Source organism: Belonocnema kinseyi, chromosome 3, assembly GCF_010883055.1.
Source record: "Belonocnema kinseyi isolate 2016_QV_RU_SX_M_011 chromosome 3, B_treatae_v1, whole genome shotgun sequence".
NCBI classification, from domain to species: Eukaryota; Metazoa; Arthropoda; class Insecta; order Hymenoptera; family Cynipidae; genus Belonocnema; species Belonocnema kinseyi.
The window spans coordinates 64283111-64305851 of record NC_046659.1 but is presented as its reverse complement, the minus strand read 5'-3'; the positions used below and the strand labels follow the sequence as shown (position 1 = coordinate 64305851).

The 22741-nt window shown below is 33.4% G+C and overlaps 1 protein-coding gene across 3 annotated transcripts in view; it reads left to right on the top strand.

The window, feature by feature from the left end:
* Positions 1-22741, top strand: part of LOC117169703 (dystrophin, isoforms A/C/F/G/H) — a 747733-nt gene that overhangs the window by 600536 nt on the left and 124456 nt on the right. For all 3 annotated transcript variants that reach the window (XM_033356199.1, XM_033356198.1, XM_033356200.1), the window contains one exon: positions 18054-18226. In XM_033356199.1, coding sequence (XP_033212090.1) covers positions 18054-18226 — 173 coding nt within the window. The remainder of the gene's footprint in view (positions 1-18053; positions 18227-22741) is intronic.

Here is a 22741-nt window from a genome sequence, read left to right as displayed (position 1 = left end):
ACCATGCTGAACTACTCCGTAAAAGGGGCTATGTAAGCGGAATGCCTACTCTACCACAGCTAGAACAAGCCGGCAACAGAGAAAGAGAGGCGACACTAAGACAAACCGCGGGCAGGCATCCAATAGATGAAGAGCAATGCTTTATGACCTGGAGAAACATCAACACCAAGGTTTCTCTCAAGCCTAAAGATCTGGTTGAAATGGATGACGAGCTTCGTGGACATTTTTCCGGTGAATCCGACCTCTGGGCTATCAATTATTGTGTGTATAATGTAGCGAGAGCTTTGGCCGATGCGAACCTTAAAACAAAACCAACGGCTGATCATAAGACCAAAAGACGAATGCATCAACTTGCCATAAAGATAGGCTGGGCATGACAGTACGCGTCTCGCATTCAATGTGTGATTGTAACCACTAGACTGTAACCACTTATCTCACGGTTGTGAGACGTGGTTATAGCTGAAATTTTACCGCGATTTCGCTTGGAGCGGGTGCAATTTTTCAGATTAGCACCCGCTCCCGGCGAAATCCTGCGGTTGTCCTTATGACAAATTTTTAATTATATATATATATATATATATTCAGTCAACTTATTTGCGGATTTTCAATTGTATTATACTTGTTTGATGATGATACCGAAAATGTTGTTTGTTTTTACGTATTTCTAACAGTTTAGGAGATCCTTCTAGAAAGTTACATTTTTTATTTTTTTTAAGAAAATTTTTAAGGGCTGTACTCGTTCAGACCCACAGATTCTGAATTTTTTAATTAAAAATAACTAATTTCATAATCACAAATTTTTCATTCATCCATTTTAATCTCTATTATGAGCTGAGAAAGTTTCGTAATAAGTCAGGTTTCCTGGAGACAACTAAACGTCGTCTTAGCCAAGACAAGACTTGACTTGAGACATGTAAACTCCGTTTTACCTGTCGTGGTCATAAAAGTGAGACGAAGGCTTATGTCTCGACTCAGTTTTGATGCGCAGCCAGACGTCGATGTCTTGGAGACGAACTCAAGACATAACCAAGTCGAACTCAAATCGAAGCATTTTTACTCGGGTAGGAATAGCATATAGTGATCGTCGTTCACTCAGGCCTTTAGGGCACCTGTGAATAATTTAAAATTAAGTATACCCATGTATTTTGATGAGCTGGTTTGTTTTTCAAGGTCAAAACATGATAAAACTATAAAAATGTCCTGTTTTCCATTTATTTCAGTGAATAATACGCCGCTAACCCTTTTTCAATATTTGGTGGAGGGTGAGGCATCCCTGTAACTGGTCACAGAAATCATTTAAGTCACACCCATACCCCCTTCCAGTGTATCGCTGAGAAGGGGGCGGGCGATAAAAACATTCCTATGACTGGTCAAAGAAATAATGTAATTCCCAACCCTATCCCTTTCCAGAGTCTTGTGGAGAAAGTCAACCCTGCGAGTGGTCACAAAAATGATTTAAGTCATTCCTGTATTCCTTTCCAATGTCTAAAAAAGGGGTTAGGGTGAGGAGGGAGAGGTTTAATTCCATCAAACCATATCCTTCTTTCTAGCTCTCCTCATTAGCTACGGGTACGCCTGATTTTTTTTAAATTTCATCTTTCTCGTTAAAAAATGGTTTCAGAGGAAAAAATAATCAATACAAAAATATACACTGGAATCTGGATTTGTGCGCGGTTTCGGTTATGTTCCGCAGTGGCATTCAGGATATATCCGGAGACTCCAAACGTAAACAGAAATGGCCCTCATCAGTTAATTGCCAAGGACAGCAATTCAAGGAACGTACAAATCTAACTTGCAGAAATCCTAATTCCAGTGTATTTTTTTGTTCTACGACTTTGATTTAAAAATTTTTTTTGTTTAAATCAACTTTTTTTTTAATAGAAGCGAAACCTTGTTTGAAATTCCAATTTCTTCATAGTTTAATTCTGAAAATTAAACACGGATATTTTCACTACCATATTTATAGTCAGTGTATCAAAATACATCGGCATGGTGAATTACAAATTAATCAAAGGTACTCTTTTTTCGGAACTTTATACAAATGTATTTTTTGCGAACAAGCGCCTCATTTCGTAATTTTACTGCGATATTCTATAAGGGAGATTCTACGTTCCTGAAGTAATAAATCTCGTGGGACGGAAGCTTCAGAGATCAACAGTCGTCTGTCCAGAATTTCGGGTATAAAGCAGACATATATGAAACATACGCGGTTGCAATATTGTATATGGACAAGTATTCACCACCACACGGATTAGGCAAACTTGAGCTAGGTCGGCGTTGTGATGTTAAAGTGTATCCGGAGGGATGAATATTTATCAGCTCTCAGAGCACTTCTTGGGCGGCACGTTTCTGGTCAGAGTGTTGGGAAAGCTTTACCGGCCGTACACTGTATGTCACAATATTTTACTAACTAGAGACCTATAAACCAAATTTTGGCTAAAATAAACAGAAATATGTACAAAAATATGGAATCGAAAATAAATATTTTTAAAGCAAGAAAGTTGAAAATTGTCCTGAGTGTGAAAAAAAAACCCATTGTGATCCGAATAGGATTACAAAAGTAGTAAATACTAAAAGTATTTTTTTGTCATTTTTGAAAAGCTACTCAACATTTATTCCCCAAAAAAGTACAAAAATAGGCCTGAAGCAATTTTTTGTAACCCGGTCGTTTTTTGAAGATTATAATTTAAAAAATCGGAATAAATCTGATTCCTTTAGTTCATCTAAATGATATTTATTTACAATTAATCTATTTAATCTTTGTTTCCTTTTGAATTTTTTGAATCTGTTTTTACAAAAAGCAAACTGTTAGTGTTTTGAGTTTGATATATGTCATGAAAGCTGTGTTTTTCTTTCTTGTGGGTAGTAGAACGTTTGAACACATTGATTTAACTCTCGATTTGGCCTTTTATCACGAGTTAAAATCGAATTTATCCGTTTCGTTCACACGTTGAATTGCAGCGATAGTAGCCGATGCAATGTCGATACTGAAAATCATCAGTCTCGTAAATAGTGAGAAATTTAGAGAGGCGTCAATCACACGCGTCGATATATTCCATTAACCCAGTTAACAAACAACGCGTGGCCACGGTAAGCAGCGTAGTGGTCCTATGACAATTAAACCAATAGTCGAGGGAAAAGGGAGGAGAAAGGCATATTCTATGTTCACTTACTGTGTGTGCGTATTTACAAACATAGCAATGTGTCCTTAATAATATCCTCTCAGGGCCGTGCCTACACGTTCAAAATATTTAGGGCAAACCAGTACCATGTGTGTACGAAGAAAATATTAACAATTTAAGCCTTTCCGATCACTTTTCTTAGGAAACTGTGTGAAATTTTCCATTTATGCATTTATTTAACACATAACCATTACAGTCGTGGCTAGCGACAAATTCAAAAATAACAAGTAAGGTTTTTGTCACTGATCCATCGTAACCTTAAAAATTTGAAGATTTAATATTGAAAGCTCTTTAATTTTAAAGATGTATAAATAAAAATGTTCAAATTTTGATGATTTCGTAAGTGAAAAGTCAAGTTTTTAATTTCCAGTCTTCCAGCTTGAAGAAATTTTGAACCTAAATCATCACAATTGCATCATTTTTAATTGTAAACCTTAAAACTGGCATGATTTTTAATTTTAAACTTTTAAAATTGAAAGATTTAATTTTAAAGATTTACGATACAATTTAAAGTTCTATCATTTTGAAGAGTTACAATTAAAAACTCTTTAATTTAAAAAATTTACAATTGAATAATTTGGAAGATCTAGAGTTTAAATGTACGTAATTCGGAATGTTTTTTGTTGTTGGAATAGTTAGGTTTTTAAGATTTATAATTGCAAATTCTTTATTTTTATATTGCGATTGGAAAATCTTCAATTGTGAATAGTAAAAACGATACATTGATTTTTTGTTGTTGTAAATTCCATTTACATATGCAAGATCCGTTTCCGTATGTAAAAAATAAAATTTGCAGCAACTTTAAGGCAATTTAATTAATTACTGGAAATGTAGCAAGCTCCTATTTTCACGAAGTAACTGTACCTACAATAACCTAGTTCCTTTTATAAAGAAACTTTGCTAACACTGAATCTCATTTTAAATGTTCTTCAAGTCAGATAATAATTATTGTTATGTCGATTTAATATGATGAGATCTTAAGATTCCAATTGGAATTAAAGAATTTCAATTTAATTGAAACAGTTTCAAGTGGAAAGAGAATTTTATAAGATGTCAAAATAACTTATGCTAATAAACAGTCAAACAGTGATATTGAAGAAAACGTGTTTGCAATTATTTACTCTTTACGTCGGACAAATCTATCGTTTTTGAGTAATTCAGGCCTGTTATATTTATTAGTGCAAAAAAATAATAATTTAAAGTTTTTGTATGCAAAACTGTATATAGCCTCGATATCCAGGCGCAAAGTAGGCGTGAAAACTGATGAATAAACCTACGTAGCCACAAATGTGCTATATCTCTCAAAATATGAAATAATTCCGTTTGATTGTTCCGTAAAAAAGTGGAAAGAAATATTTCTAAATTGAAATGAAAAAGATTTACTTTTAAGTTGCGATGTAAAAATATTCTACGAAGAGAATGGCAATCTTGTGTGCCGGTGTAATTTTTTCCGCTCAACAGCAACTTTATTTCATATTTTTAAACTAATTAATACATGTCGAAACATTAATTTCATCAAATCCAAGTTTCAAATTAAATCGTCACTATCCTACTGTAACACGACTGCTAGTGGAAACATTTGGAATTAACCAGAAGCTTAAATAAGGGAACTTCCTGCTCGATGAGAATCTCCGGACCTGTGTATATGACCGTGATTTCATGTATCAATACCATCTGTTTAAAAATTGTTAAAAGCGTAAATATGTCATATTCCATTTTAATTACTCAACCAAGTTAAATCCAAAGTTAACCCAAGTTAAATTACAAAGTCCAGCTGGATTTATTGAAATTTGTAATAATATCTATCGCAATTTCAGCGTCACTTCTAAGTAAATAATAATTAAATCAATCCCACCAATCCGCTGATATCACAGTCTATAATATTAACACTATATCGCAACGCTCTGATATGCAGTAAAATTTTCGCCTTTGATCCTATTCTGCAATCTTAACATTCGGATTTGCCTCGCTATTCCATTACTTATTTTTGAACCGGGTGTAAACTAAAATGTTAAAGAATCCATGAAATTTGTAAGTATCTGAATTTTAATTGCGTCATTCCATATATCTCGCATAGCAAGAAATCAAAGTGCGTTATAGATAATATTACTCGCTCAGTAGAGAGTCATAGGGCATGATTTATTAATACGCAGCATTATCCAGGACGGATCAATAGACGTTTCGGGCAATGATGCCGCATGCGGGAGCCAGAGATCATCCTTGATTGTAAAATCGAGAGCGTACATTCCCATCTGGACAATCGTAATTCGAAAAGGCGATATGGCGTAGCTTACTGCTGATAGTGGGATTCCAAACTCCCACCTATTTAGCTCGATAGCCCTTTAATGGTTGCGACTGGCTCTGTGAGACCCAGTCAGATTCCGCCGTCAGGTAATAAAAGTTTATTAAAAAGTATTAAAAGTATTGAGGAGTAACAAAGTTATGGTCGTCTATATTATTTGAAAAAACGATTTTTATAGTAAAAATTTGCTCATTTGCATAATTTTAAGTTGATGTTGAACAGAAAAGATTTGTTGGTTCTAACCAAATCGATTGACATTCAATATTAATCAATTTTACCATAGAGTGAGGAAGTTGTGGCCATTTATAATATTTGAAACATTTGTTTTAAACAGAAAATGAGCACCACAGAATTGGAAATACAAAGAAAGTGGAAACATCTGATACCAAATTCACAGCTAGCTTAATACAGTTGCGCAGTTGCATTTAAACTGTGAAATTATTTAATAAGTCATTGAAAATAGAATATGTGTTCTTGTTAGTGTTTTTTGCTTTAAATCGTTTGTAGGTTTTGTATTTTAAAACAAAAGTGATTATAGTTCGAAGAAGATTTTTTATTTTGTACAGTATAAATTTATATTCATTTTTTGCAGGAAAACTGCTATTAAAAAATATATACTTTGAAGAATATCCACAACTTTATAACAATTTTAGATTATGTTGGCCTATGACACCGTTAATCGGTATTTAACTAAAGGATTATTAGATTTCAAAGAAGATTAAAAATTTGTATCCAATTGTAAGTTAACTAGGTGTATTTTTGAGAAAATCGGTATAAATTTCATAGAGTATTTACCATTTTTTATCTATGTAAAGTTATGTTAACTGTTTTTACACCAAATCGGTTATTTTAACAACGCATAATTAAATTTCTAAGAAGATTTACATTTGAAACATTTTCGTTGTTATATTTGTTTGTTTGGTTGACAATTAGTATTTTTATTAAAGAATAAATCGTGAAGTTTTTTAGATTATCATTCAGAATAATTAAATTCACAATTTTCGTATAACTTTACTTTTTCGTTGTTGGTTTATACCGGAAAATAGTATAAATTTCTAAAAAGATTAAAAATTTTAGAAAAATTGTCACTTGTGCTAACATTTTTCAATGGAAATCGGTTATTTTAGATAAAAGACATTATGCTGAATAGAAGATTTACAATCCTAAACTATTCTTAGTTACGTTAAATTAATTTTTTCCGTCTAAAATGGCTTTTGTTACTAGAAAATCATTATAATTCCAAAAATATCTGCAATATTTGAACATTACTAGGGTGTATTAGCATTTTTCACCGGACATTGGATATTTGAAACAAAAATTATCTGACTTGAAAAATTAAACTTACAATTTTAAAGAGAGTTAGGTTATATTTGCTTTTTATCGGAAATTGGTATTTTTAAACAATATAGATAAACGTTTATTTTTCGGCCTGCTGGCCTTAAAAAATTGACTTACTTACACTTCCATTTTTCACAGAATTTTCTTACAAGTACCTTTCAATAATTAACACCCATTCACACCTTATGTCTAATCCGTTCGCTTTTATTGCCTAACCTTCCTTGCTACGCCACGCCTCGCCTCGCACGCATGTCGTTATTTTCTCGCTATGCTTCCTTTCCTATTTACAATCTTTCCTTCTCCATTCCTCTCTGTCCTTCCTTCTCTTCTTGTTCATCTTACCCAACACCCCCTTCGCCCATGCTACCGCTCTTTTGTCCCTCCTTTCATGCAACAATACCACCATGCTTATCCCACTTCTTTCCACCTCTTCATACTACTCCAACCAGTGCTCAACTTTTGCATCCCCCTTCCCGTACAATTAACACATTCTGTTTTCTCTAGAAAGCCAGAACCTATTAAAATCCCCTGTCTATGCGACATTGACTGTCTTATTCTCTCCTTAACTTCTGCCTTCTCTTTTTCCATGCCATTCTTTTGAACCAACTCGTATACCTTCCTTACTTCCTCGTGCATTCTTCTCACTTCATCCATCTGCAATCCATTCGTTCCAAAATACCTTTCCCTTTCCATCTCCATCTTCGCACCCCTACGTCTGTTCTCCTTCTCCCATCAACACTCCCTTAGCAGCTACTCCCCCCCCCCCTTCCAAAAATGTCTCTTCATATTTACACGCTCGACTCTCCGTTATAATCCCTAAACTCGTTCTTCCTGTCTCCCTCCTGACAATATAGTTTGGCGTTCTCCTTTCCAACCCCAGTGTCCACTTTGCATACCTCTCCTGTATTCTATTTACCTCCTCACTTACCTTCCACCCCCAAACATCCACTCCGTAAAATAAAACACTCATCACTAGCGAATGAAACAATTTCATTCTCCTCACAAAATCATCTGCGAAAACCCTCTTCCCTATTTGTAATTATTTTTTTCCGAAAATCTCCATGTATTATATGCTTTATTCTTTGGCAATTACTCATAATATAATAATAAAAATAATTGAAGACTTCAAAGATACATGTTCGCGTATAAATCTGTTTATTAGATTCCAGCAGTGGCAGCTTCATTTAAAGAAATGCTTTTCTTAATATTGCATTGCATTCATTTCAAAAATGATTATTCTCAATGTTTGCCCAGCATGCGTTTAAATTTTTGGGCATGAAGTATGTTCTATCACAGCGCCATCATAAGTGCGATTTTAGATACTACGAACAATACATAATATAACACATTTTAGCATAGGCTGTCAAATTTTTTCTTATGGTATTTAGGATATTTTGGGTATTTATTTAGGGTACTTAGGGTATTTTAGTATCGACTTCTTACCCCACGCACATTGCCGGACTCCGTCTCTGGACCCACTCGAGTTTTTTAGTTAGGACTCTATGCAACCTTTCTTGCACTTATTTTCACCATAATAATACTTTTACATAGAGAATTAATTTTGAATGTCGCCTAAATTTAAGAAAATTTAACTCAGTTCGAGTACTCAGTTTTGAATTAAGATTGTTCATTTCACATGAATCATAACTCGCTTTACATATTTCCTTTTAATGGTTGAAATTCATGGTTGCGAATCTTTTTAACCTTTTTTAAAGCTGCCGAAGGCACAGTCCTTTTTCCTCTTTCAACATTGAAAAGTCTAATGAATTCTCAACAGGAAACTCAAAAGCCTCGAGTACGAAGAAAGTAAAAAATATAAACACTTAACAAAGCGTCACCGGCTTTTCTAGTTTTCTTGTATTGTCACAAGTAAGCTTTAGGAGCTTTCAATGTATTAGGGCTGTTTTCCGACCGCATAGCTAAGTTGCTAGTCTAACGGGAAAACTGACTTTTTTCGATATGTACCACTTGTACACTTTTCATTAGATTTTTCACCGATTTTCTTATTTTTGCAATATTTTTGTCTGTCTTTCTATAAGCTTGCTGCAGTTAATGAAACAAAAACCTGAATTAATAATTTAAGATTGCTTTAACTTCGAGTATTTTAATTCTCATATAAAAAGCAACAAAGTCTAGAAAAAATAACAAGTAAATGCCCACTTTCATTGGCGTGCGGTTTAATTTCAATTTCCTACGGTAACGCATTGTTTGAGTGCATATTGGTTTATTAATGTTCTGTTGAATTGCTAAGTCAAAGCTTCCAATTTAGCTTTAAATATGAAATATGATCCAATTAAATCCCTAGATTATTGAATTGAATAGACAATTTTCAAACTTGCAGATTTAGATAGCTTCATTAAGTGGGTGAATTAATTATGCAAGTCAAATAGTGCTCATGAGAGAATATAACGGAGCCTTTTCGAAGAATGTTTGAATTTCCTACACACACTTTCATATGTGCATAGTTGCGGCCGTCCTTATATGCGGTATGGAGTTAGGTATAGGGTTACATAGCCGAATAAATACCCTGATTTTAAGCCCATAATGAACCGCCTAGGCCATAATCAGGCACGTTTTACAATTTTTGTTCGAACACGAAATATATCTACTTTCGGTTTGCTTTCTATATTTAAGGACGCTGGGAATCCCATTTAAATTATTCCCAGACTTTTAGTCCTCGTCATTTTGGTGATGCGGCAACGGCGGCGGGACCGAAAGGGGCACCATGCATGTTCGCAGCGAGCGAAGGTTACGTTAGATTTAAGTGAAGGCCATTCTAGCCCATACCCGAAACAGCGCTCGAAGGGGATTTACAGTGTATGGTCCTAATAGATTCACTATAGGTCCCAGTATTGTTCCCCAACTAAAACCTGCAAATAAAAATTTTGACCTTAACTTAGAAAAACGTGAATATCTTCTAAATTATAACTGGTTATAAGGGTTCTTTTCTTGTGGATGCCCACTATATTAAAGACGTTAATGTTTAGTTGCAAATCAAAAATACAGAGTGAGGTGCGTTATGAAGTCTCTGCACTGAAAAAAACTTGTTTAGCTGTCCCAACTAACCGTTTAGCTGGATTTCGTCTTCCAAGAAAATATAGCTGTATCACCTAGATTTCTAGATATTTTACCTAATTTTTCCATCTAGAAATTATCTAGGTAACTGACCTAGATAATTTCTATATGGCAAATTTAGCTAAAACGCTAGAAATCTAGGTGATACTACTATATTTTCTTGAAAAACGAAATCCAGCTAAACGGTTAGCTGGGACAGCTAGACCATTTTTTTCATTGTACACATGAACGCGGAATGTATATTTTTATGGCACCTCAGAGAAGCCGTATAAACTCTAATATTCTAGCGGATGTGAAATTTCCGGTTTGAAATTGAACATACTCGTATAGCCCTCACCAAAATCGTATAGTCCCTTCGTTGTATGTACAACGTGCGTGCTAAGCCATTCGAAACATCTAACACCAGGGCTTCGATCGAGATTACTACAAAGCAGGACATCGAATATAGCTTATTGAAGATTTTAGTCAGTAAACTAGGTTAGACGGATTCACAGCTTTGATATGAGATACCACAGCTCCTTTGGGAACTCAGGAAAAGAAAGAAAAAATCTTGGCATTGCGTATTTTGTCAAATTGCTGTGGATGAAAAAAAAGTAATGTATAAAACACATAAATCTCAATTTATCGTTCTTGATACTAAAAAGGAAAAAAAAAGTTGCAAGAAATTGATTTTTCAATTATAATTTAACCAGCTTTTATTCAAAATTCACTAATTTTTTAATTCAAATTTGACTAATTAAAATAATTAACTTCATTAAACAGTATTGGTTCGCTTATGTGATGAAAAAATTATACAAATTTTCAGTAAAATTTTCTGAAAACTAATGAGTATCAGTTGACTGAAATTTCAGTATTTTTCGCTGATAATTTTTCATTTGCTTTGACTAATTTTTGAAGCAAGAAGTCAGCCATTAATTTGACTGTGCATTAGTGAAAAACTAATTGTTAGTCAAATGTAACTAAATGTGATTTAATAAGAGCGGTATGAAAACTGGAACGTTGTTAAATTTCAGATAGTTTTTTCAAGTGGCCACCCATAAATTATGGAACAGCCTTTTTCATGTGTGTGTGTGGGGGGGGGGGTATGGAAAATGTTAAGAACTTTTACAATTTTTGAAATATGCTACCATCTGCATAACTATTCAACACGTTTAGAGATGGTATTCTATTTTTCTTGATTTGACGGCAGATTAAACAGAACACACAATAATGTAATGAAAAAATTTGTTGCAGGAAATTTTTAAGAGGGATTAGGTTTTATTCAGACAACTTCGCGTTTTTTAAAACACATGTGTTGTCATGGAAAAACAAAAGAAAGTTTAACCGATATTTCGTTCAAGTTTATCCTGTAAAGTTAATTTTTGTTGCAGCGCTTCTTTCGTCGGAAATCGACGTAAAGCTCATCTTCTGTTTTTTCTGAGAAAGTAAAATTTTCTAAAACCTTTCATCAAATCTTTCAAACTTCGACATTGTTCTTAAAAATATAAATTTAAGTGATTTGGTTAAAAATTTTCGAAAATTGTATATTATACATTATCAATATTATCATTTAATTACCTTTAATTAGCGATTATTATGATCGCAATCGTTCCTTAAAATGATTATGTTATTTTTAGTTTATGCTTAACTTGTCGAAAAATTTTAGAAAAATGCATAAATAAATCTCTGCTGTCCAGCAGAAAAACCTAGTAAGTGACATTTGTCATAGAGACTATTTTCCGATACATGCGCATGAGAAAATAACCTCTATGGCAAAAGTCACTTACTAGGTTTATCCGTTGGACAGCAGATCTACGGGTTATTATATAGTAAATAGCAATTATTATTCACTAAAGTAACTCTTGGGAAAAATTCAGCGTGCGGAATTTTCTCTTTAGAATGAACTTCATAAAGATTAAAAGTAGTACATAATTGGAGATATGTATTAGTAATTTAAAAAATAGTGCAACATTATTTTTTCATATATATTTTTCTACTAGATGACACAGCTTTTTATACGTTTTAATTTTCGAGCAAAGTACAGTCCCTTTGTTGCATATTCCATATTATTTTAATTTATTTTCTTTTCATTCTAATATCTTCTAATTATTTCATTATTAAGGTGTCTCGCATAGTAAGAAAGAAAATTGCATTTAATAATCCACTGATTAAAATATTTGAAAAAATTAAGTAATGTATTTTGATAAGCGGGGGGGGGCGGTTGAGGTACAAAAATTGGTACAATAGTTGAGCAGGATCTCGAGAAGAATAAAATCAGCTATTGATCTATATGATTGAATCAGAATTACAGCTTTTACCCACCGCAGAAGCTAAGAAATAAAAATCTAAATAACTTTTTTCAATGAACCATTTTAAATACAAATATTTTGTATAAAATGTACACTCATTTATCCTTAAAAATTCGCACCAATTAACATTGAATCTTTTCGTTTATTTTAAAAATCATCATGAAGGTTTGAGACATTTTGAGATTTACTGCAGGTGGAGTATGTTCTCAGTTTAATCAATTTTTAAAATATTCACGATATCGAAAAGTGAAGTTAAAAACCATTAAATAATTAGTAATGATCGGAATTTAATTATTTTGCGATCTCAAAATTTCTTATTTCTATAAGGAAAATTTTAGTGCTAACTCAACACATATTTCAAGAGATAATATGAAAATTATGACTTATTGTGTCAAATGTAATGTCAGTCAGAGTTTTTATCCTCTTTTTCTTTTTTTTTTAAATCATCCCTACACATTTTTATATATAAGCAAGATATTACTTTTTCCAAAATTTAATTTTATTAAATATGTTTATGCTAATCAAACGCAATGCCTAGACTTACCGAAAATATTAGGTCTACGCTCACTAAATATCTGTGACGAGGCTTTTAATAAAAGCTTATAAATAACATTTGAAGACGGAAAAGCTTATAAAGCACTGGCATTGTGTCATTGTTATAACATCAATTTTTATGTCCAGGATTTTTCACTGGTAAACATTTTTATCTCCAAATATGTATTGAGTGTTAAAATTAATGTGTTTCAAAGTTTTAATTGATTAATTTTATTTCATTTGTTTTCGCACAAAGAAACTCTCTTTGTTTTATTAATCGTTTTACATGAGATTAAAAATGATGAATTGTGAAATATTGTGATAAATGAGGCAATGTCACATTTAACCAAGAAAATCGTTGAGTTTTGATGGGCGAGGGAATGAAACCAGAATGCGACATCGGCTGGTGCGGTCCTCTCAAATCGTCCGAAAGCCGCTTAACTTGCCCGTTTTCACCCTTTCCTTCCATTTCTGGCTCGACGCACCTCACTCTCAACCACTAGAATCTTAATCCACTCGTCTTTGCTTTCCGTGACTCTCATCGACATCCCTATGACTAAAATCCTCAAAATAAGTATCAAATATTGTTGGCCAGTTCAAAACATAGCTATCATTTGGGAGTTTTGAGCATTGGATTAGTAACTGGTAAAGTCAGATGTGCACTTGTTATGAAATTTCCTGAAGTCTTCAGAAATGTCTGAAGTCACTCTAAGTCACTTTAATTCAAGAAGAATTCTCTTGAAGTCCCTTAACTTACCTTCAAATCTCTGGACGTCAGTTGATATAGAGTTAGTAGGGGTTGGTGCATCATTCGCGACTTTTAATGAAGTTCTAGGGTTTTTATCCAACTTTGTTATAAAAAATTATTTTTGACTTTCTAAGATTTTAACCCTTTAAACTTTTTTTTTCATATCGAAAGTAACACAAAAATGTGCAATCACACACTTCATTAATTAGTAGTACTATCTTTAAGCTCTTGCCAGTCATGAAGAGATAATGGTAATCTTAATTTCATGTAAAAGGTAACCTTTGATTTCCACTAATGATTCTCTTTGACTAGATACCATCATGCTCCAGGATCTGAGACCAGAAAAGGAAAAAATATAATCAAAACACCAACTTACATAATCCATATTGAAACTTGCAAAATTCTGAATTCGCCACCGAATTTATAACTGAGCCCAGGTTATGCTGAAAAGATTGTGACGTAATTGTCTTTTAGAATTGCCACAAGTAACAATAATTTCCTTCCAAACTTTTTTTTTAATCACAAAAATCTCATACTTCACAACTAAATCTTGACAAGTAATCTAAGACCGACCTTTTATATTTGCTGAATATCTTAAAATAAAAGACTTGCAATATGAAATTCAAATGAGAGGATAAAATATAATTTGCTAGTCCATTAGAGAAAGGTTTGTCAGATTCAGACTCTCCCTCTGTTAAGTGGCGAAACACAATTCGATTCGAGACGTAGCGATGAATCCTGCTCGGTACTTCTTGTTGGTTACTTCAGTTTCTTTCACCATACATTATTCATATATCTTTTCCATTCACGCTCACTCTGTCCTGCATTCTATTTCTCGCCCCTTAAGATCTCAAGCAATCGGTGAAATTGTCCAACATAAACTTAACATACTGTTTCACAAAAATTGAATATACATAGTGCATACTATATTTATCATTTAGCTGCAGATCTTTAAATCAGTAAGAAAAGTAAAAAGTGAAAATATTACTTGAAGTTGTCTTTGTGGAAGGAGTGAATATTGTAAGTGCGGTGCATTTAACTGCAACATTTTTTTATCTTCAACCAGTGATAAAGATGAATAGATAAAGAACTTAAACAATAAATAGAAAGTAGAAACAAGTGCCGAAGAAAGCAAGGTAATGTGCTGACTCTGGGACACATATTTAAAGTGGATTTTCGTAAAGGTGTCATCAGAGGGAGTACCTGCCCCAGGGGGCGTACCACCCTGCAGGGGGTTACTCCTCGGGGGGTGCGTACCCGAAATCTTGAAGATGCACGCTTCATCTTCATATGCTACGCCCTTATCGCCGAGTTGCATCGCTTCGAAAAGGTAAAGTACACGTTCGTGTATGCACTGCAGTTCATAAGGAATTTATAATTTCAATAACTTATATTTAATCCCTCCAAAACACATTTAAAAATGTCAATTTTTCTTTCTAATATTTAGCAGATATTTTTATTATTATTAATATTTTTAAGGGGTGCGATTAATTTACAACGTCTACAAGCAGCTCCAAATTGTAAGATAAAAATAAAAAGGTCGGGACTGAAACTTAATTTACTGTAATACAGTTTAGTCTGCAGTAAGTTTTACTACGTGTTAGATTCCAAGACGCTCAATAGCGAGCTTAGTAATAAGAAAGAAGTTAAGTATTTGAGAAAAAGTCCTTCTAATTGACCATGAAGAAATTGGTCATAAAGCAACGTAGAATCGACTGTGTAGAAAAATTTATCTAGAGTGTAAACTGCCTCACGTGTCCATGTTTGTACCGAAATTTCTGTACACGTAAACAATTCTTTTAATTTAACCTACTGTATAAGCTTAAATGTGTGAGTAGCAAATATTCGAGCAAAATAGATAGTTCTATGTTGATTCCATCAGGTGTCAAAAATCTTATTATGAATGGGAAATTTCTCATTTATGTCACTGCACCATGGTTAAACTTGTAAAGATTTTTGTGTCCAAAATATTTCAAAAATTTCTTGTTTTTCATTTTGTATGATTAACATTATGAGTTATTTAGTGAACTGAATTAATTTTTGAATAAGAATTGATTCTTCTTTGAATTTTTATTTCCAAAATTTATTGGTTATTTTTACTTACATCTAAAGGCGATACGGAATGGTTATGTCTCACGCCAATCCTCCTTCCAAAATGAAAAGCGAGGAAACTAAAAGCTGAAAACTATAAGTCTTCGGCGCTGATTAAGTTACCACAATGCCATTAAATTCCCCATTAAAACTTCGTGTAAATATTTGGTAACCCGATAAAACCCTTTGAATAACGATCGTGAGTGTATTACTTTCCAATTAATTTTGGTACAAAACGATTAGTTCTTGGAAAGAATTTTTCATAATTATTCATAAATAATCTAGATTAATTATTACTAAAGATGCCATTCTATAAAATAATATATATGTTTGCTTTTATTAAAACATCAATTAAGAAAAGCTATTCCCTGTAGTCTTGAAAGAATGAATTATATTATGATGTAAATAAATTTAGAGAGAAGAATATTTCGTGAAGATATTTATTTATAAAACTTGACAGTTTGCTAATAAAATGCATTGATACTTGTAGTCCTTCAAAATCTGTAACTGAATTTTTTCCACAATTCACATGTACGTGTACATCTTGATCGGCGTGTCATAGTTTTGAACATTTCGATAACCAAGTCGACTAGTACGTTATTTTTGATCACGAATATTCGTGAAATAGCCGTCACCTCTGCCAGGTCGAGCAGAAATTTCAGGAAACGTCGTAGTATGGGCCATCCATCCGAAAACCAAATGTGAGATATGACGTTGGACGAATCCTCTACCGTCAATAAAACGAAAATAAAAAAGAAGACCGAAAGAGAAAAAACGCGTGGTCAAGATTGCAGCTGGCGTCTACTCGACGTTAATCTTTTAAATTAAATTTATACGAAACTTTCCTAGAAATCAGACGTTTTTTTTATTCAAATTATACCTCTTGATATAAAATAGTGATTTTTAAACCCCTTTTTGCGTTCATTTTTGAAAAAAATTATACTTGGACCTAATAAAAACAGATTTTCGGTTCATTTGTATTTTATAACTTTTACTATAAAAATGTTTGCTTAGCTCTATTCTTAAAAGGCTTCAGCGCATATATAAAAGTTTCTCTTAAATAAAGTCTGTAACTAAACTGTCTATTCTCATTTCAATGACGTCAAATTTAGTGATCAGTTATGCAGTGAGCGCTGCTTCTACAAACATTAGTTAAAGATACCAACTCGATCGCAGATGGGTTGTACCCTTGTCCAAGTGAACACCGGATTTCTGAAGAAATGAAAACATTTTTATTCAGTAAGTTAATGTCGTTCCTTTCTCCAAAAAATGTACAATTTTATTTCATCTACTGAATTGTGAATCATCTAAATATATGAATCAATAAATGCACTGTCGATTTAAAACCCGCTCTAATTCAAAAAGACTTTTTCATTTTCAAGTTTCGCTCAGTGTCGTGCAGCGATTCGTGTCATCGCAATATCGAAATGGGTCCAGCACACTTCTCATAAAGTTAACCATTTATATGCGAAAGTGACACAATACCCGATTGTATTTGACTGAGAGTTTTCATCGCAATATTTTTTATTGTATCTGGAATTTAAGGGTTAATCGATAAGCTGATTGGGGTTTTAGAAGACAAAACAATTGTCCCAAGAAATCAGAGAAAAATCAGGAACAAATTTTAGGACCATCGGAAGAGAAGAAAATTTTCGACGTTCAGAAGAAAACGAAGAAAACTGTCCGTGAAACTCCGCACCGAGTTAGAAAAAAATTAGGAGCAAAATTTAGATTATCGGAAGGTTTATAAAAATGGTTCAAGTAGCTTCTTAAAAAGCAGATATTGTTAGCTAATTTTAAGTGCACCTTAATAGCGAAATGATTCCTGAATAAAATAACATTATTTTAAATTCGTGATCATGTACGTAATCTTTTTTTCGCCAGTTTATCAGGTAAGGTATGTAACCTTTGAACGGAAATCCTCTAAAACAATTAATCTTTAATTAATATTAATTATAACTTAAAATGCTTTTTTTTCTAATACCTTTTTCTACTGAAATTTGTTCTTCTACTAGTATAAAGTCCTTTCTGATTTGCTATTACAAGACAGATAAGCACAGCGCCACAGTAGGAAACATTGGAAAAACCTTAAATTAACGTTTTTAGTTAATTCCAATATAATTTTGGCCACATATACAGTAAAACTAAATTGTTCAACTTTATGCTTTATATTTTGCTACAAAAAATCGTTTATATTATTCTTTAAATTGACCCATATATTTTGGTGCGACTAGACGCTATTCTCTTATCTAGGAGACTTACGGTCATTTATAACAAAAAAGTCTGAATCTGTCATGAATTTTACTGTCGGGCGATTTTTCTCCATAAAAATGTGCCCCCCCCCCTTCCCTCACTGGCACCTTAAATCATGTCAACCATGAAGTCAAATTTGCATCAGGGAATGATTTGCGTGACGTCATATGATACATCAGAATAAAAATTTAACTTGAACGAATAGCGAATGCTCACACAGGTTCTTTTGTTGCATGTTACAGGATCTTCAATCAGAAATTGAGACCCATCGGGATGTTTACGCTTCGTTGAACGGAACGGGACGAAAGCTCCTGAGCTCTTTGGCTAGTCAAGATGACGCCGTCATGCTTCAGCGACGACTCGATGAAATGAACCAAAGATGGCACCATCTCAAGGCGAAAAGCATGGCTATCAGGTGAGCATAATACAATTTTCTAATTCAATTCCTCGACCTCTTGCTGAGTCTTCATTGATTTTCAAGAAAACTTTCTCCAAAATGAAATATATCGAAAAGATAGCAAGAATTATTTTATATTTTTAAATCCTCTTTCAAAACCAGTTACACTCAACTTTTTCTGAATACCGATAATAAATTCTTTGCTAGCATTTGAATCGGAAAATAGACATTTTTAGCATATTTCATCGTCTAGTCAAATTCTTTCTCTCTTTTCTGTGTTATATGGAGCAAACAATATTTGTAAGAATCTCCGATAAAGAATTCCGCAAGTTCCCTTTGATCGGGAGATATAAACTGATGTTGGTAAACGAAGTTGTCCGAGGAAGTGTAAACTTTTGATATGCGAACAATTTCAACCACGCTGAGTTCACGAGACCTGAGCTTATGTTCAGGAGGTTAACTACGGCCACTGCAATTCCTCACATGATATACCTCTGGCCTTTGACAATATTGCATTTATGAGCTATACTTATGCAACCTCATTGTTATTTCTATAATTCTTTTTGCATTTAATGGCTACATGAATTTGAAATAATTATGTTGGCAGTTTTGATTTTAAACTCAGCCAAAATAAAAATTTTAAGCATTCGTAGCTTTCTACTGAAATTGAATTATGTTTGTTGTTCTGAATATAATAAATTGAAGACGGTGAATTTAAAGTGGGAGCTTGTCGATATCCCTTTTTCCTGTCATCGACGTCAGAAGCAGGATTTTTATGCGAAGAATTGGAATTTAAACAGCATAGATAGTACAACGTCAGCAATTGACTACCCAGATAGAGTTCAGCAATCAGTCTCCATTAATTAGCCAAGTCTCGGCCGGAAGTTTGGTGCTTGATTACTGGTGGCGACTGATGCTTGAGTTCAAATTGAGGGCTGAAGTGGAAGTGGATATCTGCAGTTAGCAATATTTATTATCGACTACATCTTTATCTGCCAACCGCTTTCAGTTCAGTATGCTATTTAGTACAATCACTGATCAGGATGCTGATTCCAATTTGGCACGAAACCTGCAGGTTGGAATAGATTTTTTATCGATAATGCGGGCACTAAAATTCCGACTCTCTTTCTGTCATGTTGCCAATTTATTTCCAATATTAATTGACTCTTGATTAAATTAATCAAGACAAAAAGGCAACTCTTTTTGTTAAATGTTTCAACCTATGTATTTTTTTGTCAGATGGTCCATGCCTGTTTAAAAATCTACAGATTTCAATTTTCATCAGATTATTGCGCATTGTATCATTAATGTTTTTCATAGGACAATTTTAAAGCTGGGGTGAAATAAATCTGGGATTCGACTGGTTTTATTATAATCGCAGAAAGTCAAACTATTTGAATGACAAGTTAATCTGAGAGAAGAATCTATAGCATGGAATTAGGGATTACAAATAAAGCTTCCGATCAATGCACTGAATACGACAACGACCGCAGCATACATCTTGAGTGCGCGAGTAAACGTGTCCCATTTACACGTACGAGTCAAGGTACACGTTTGATTCTCATAGGATATTACATACGGCATGGCACGTGCATTCCGAAGCAAAGATGTCTCCCTTCTATGTATATGTGGACAAGGTGGAAGCTCTTCTAACTGTAAATAAAAATTCTCAGGAATAACAGAATGTCCCAGAGTGCAGTGCGCAACGATATTATACCTACAGAAAATGTTGTGCACCCTGAAAAGCTCGAATGCGTTACTTCTCTACGACAATTGAATCACTCCGTGTCTTCTTCACTTTAATATGAGATACTCAAACCTTCTGTGCTTGCATTGATCAATGAACAGCAAGACATTTCTGAATACCTTCCTTGTCACTAATAATCTTAAATAGCATTCAAAGCGGAATTTCTAGCATATTTATCAAGACGAATTGAATCTGGGAAATTCAATTTTATATTAGTTACGTGAACAAGAGGAATTATTTTACTTGAAAGGTATACAATGTTTTTACATGCGAAGCCTTTGCATCAAAGGAAATGCAATTTCAAGAAACAATCATGACATTAACTCGCATTGAATCAGATTTTAAAATTTAACATAATTTGCTCAAAGAATATAACTTGTGTTGTTAAATTTTCGTGTATCTTAGATGTCCACATATATGAAAGCTCTGAATTTAACGCTTACATAGAACAGGATTAGGAATGGTTAAGTACACATGAGACCACATCTGGCTCAAAGAGAACTTAATGCCCAGGAAATATGGATGCAAAATATGTTCCTACCGTACGAAGATCCTTCATTCAACATTTCACATCGAAATGTACTGCACACAAACCACTAACGATAGCTTGCCTAGATTAACGATAAGCTGCAACTTATTATACCATAAGCTCACGCTACGTACTTTGTGTAAGCCTGATTTTCTGAGTACAAACACCCACTAGCTGAATCAGAACATTGATTGAACTTTAGGGATTTAAAAAGTTAATTATTGGCCATTCATTTTTTAGCCGTATTTTCTATTATTTATTACCTTTTTCTTCTTCTAACATGTATACCCATCATATGGCAGTATCTTCGATTTTTTCGATTTTCATCAATGGAGTGAAAAAGCTTCCTGCTGCTAGCGATGGGTGCCATGCTGTTTTAGGATCGAGTCACTTAATAACAGTTGATGAAGAAATTCCACGAGAGAAAAAGGAAATGCAGAAATATTTGACTTAGAGCTACCTCGTTATTAGGAAAATTAAAAACAAGCTTTTAACTGTTCTCTGTTACTGAATAAACTTTCGAAAAATAGCCTATTCCTTCAAAAAAGTATACCAGCAGAAACTTTTAATAGAGTTCATGAAAGAATATTTACAAAGCTACTATAATTGTTGTGAAAGTTAGTTCCAAAAAGTTGCAAATCGTATTATTTTTCATATTATAATCCGGTGAAGCATCCTTTAAAGTACAGATAAACATTAAGAATTTTTTCAGTAAATGGGATATAATAAATAATAAATTAAGCAGTTTAAAACTAGGGTAAACAGGGGTATTATCGGCGCTCCGAGAACAAGTTTTTAGAAAAAGAATAATATTAATTTATATGATTATTGTTTGGTAACGAAGATGAATTCATCTGAAAGGACAGATTTTTTCCGTTTTCAGATAGTACCCAGTAGTATAATTATTATTTTTCAAACTATTTTTATATTCATTTAAAAATAATGTATTTAAATTCAGTGAACGACACCATATTTTCAGTGAGCGGCACCATATTTTCAGTGAGCGACACCCTGCATTTAGTGAACGGCACCGGTATTGATTTTGAATTTAAAAGAACTTAGACAGTTATTTGTAAGAAATATTATGTTATGTAGTTGCTTTAGATAATAAAGAACATCATTTTGTATAAGAAGATCATTATATATAATTTTTTATATTGTGTGGTTATGTTTATTTGATCAGTTAACGAATTTTCCAAATTCATTCTGGAATTTCGGCAATTGATCTTTTAGGTTCGGAAATCCAAAATCAATTTAAAAAATATTGAACGTTAAAGATTCTTAGAAGGCGGTGTCCTAGGAATGAAGAAAGCAAATAGCAATCATAGTAACATGGATATCAAAAATATGCGTATAATTCCTTAAAAACTTCCTTCTGTTGGGTGTCGTTCACTGAGAGATACGGATGTCATTCACTGGATTTGAAAGTACGATAAGAATATTTCAAATATATTAAATTTACTCAAATTTGAAACTAATATTTATGTAATTATATTTGAAAATATGTTCATCTAACCTCTGAAGGTACTACAAAATAAGAAATACCTTTTCTTCTAACTTTCAGAGGACCTTCAAGCTAACGACATGCCTCATTTTTATAGTGTCCACATGTCCTTCTTCATGTGGCAACAAAAATTTTATTTAATGAATAAAAATTCAGTAATTTTGTACTTAATCAACATTCAAGTACAAATTACACGGATAATAGCACAATTTCGGTTCCAGTTCTACTCCCTCCCCCCCCTCTCCCAACCCTCCCTTATTAACTGAAGTTTTTGGTGGGACTGACGTTAGAACTACAATCTCCACCATATGACGATTTGATACTTAACTTTGACATGATTTCGACTCAGAAAATAAACTTACTGCATAAAGGTGTTAGTTGAGCGTACAATCTAAACAATGAATAATACAAACTACAAAATAGCCTCGAAAAGGACTGGAACTTTTAATGACAAAAGGCATGCACACGGAAAATCTAAAGGTCATGTTTCAGGTGACGAATGGAGACTGGGTGTTTGGAATGCTAGGGGAGTAAATGATCTCAAGGTAAAAGAATTGCGTGAAACTATGGACGAGAAGAAACTAGATATTTTATGCGTGCCCGAAACAGAGAAAAAGAGATACGAAACTAAAGACATAAAAAACGGCGTGTTTGAAAGGCGGATTTGAAATATGGTCAGGAGTAGATTGTGAATCACATGGTAAACAAGGAGTAGGTCTCATTTTGAATGAAAGAGCAAAGCAGCATCTCGGA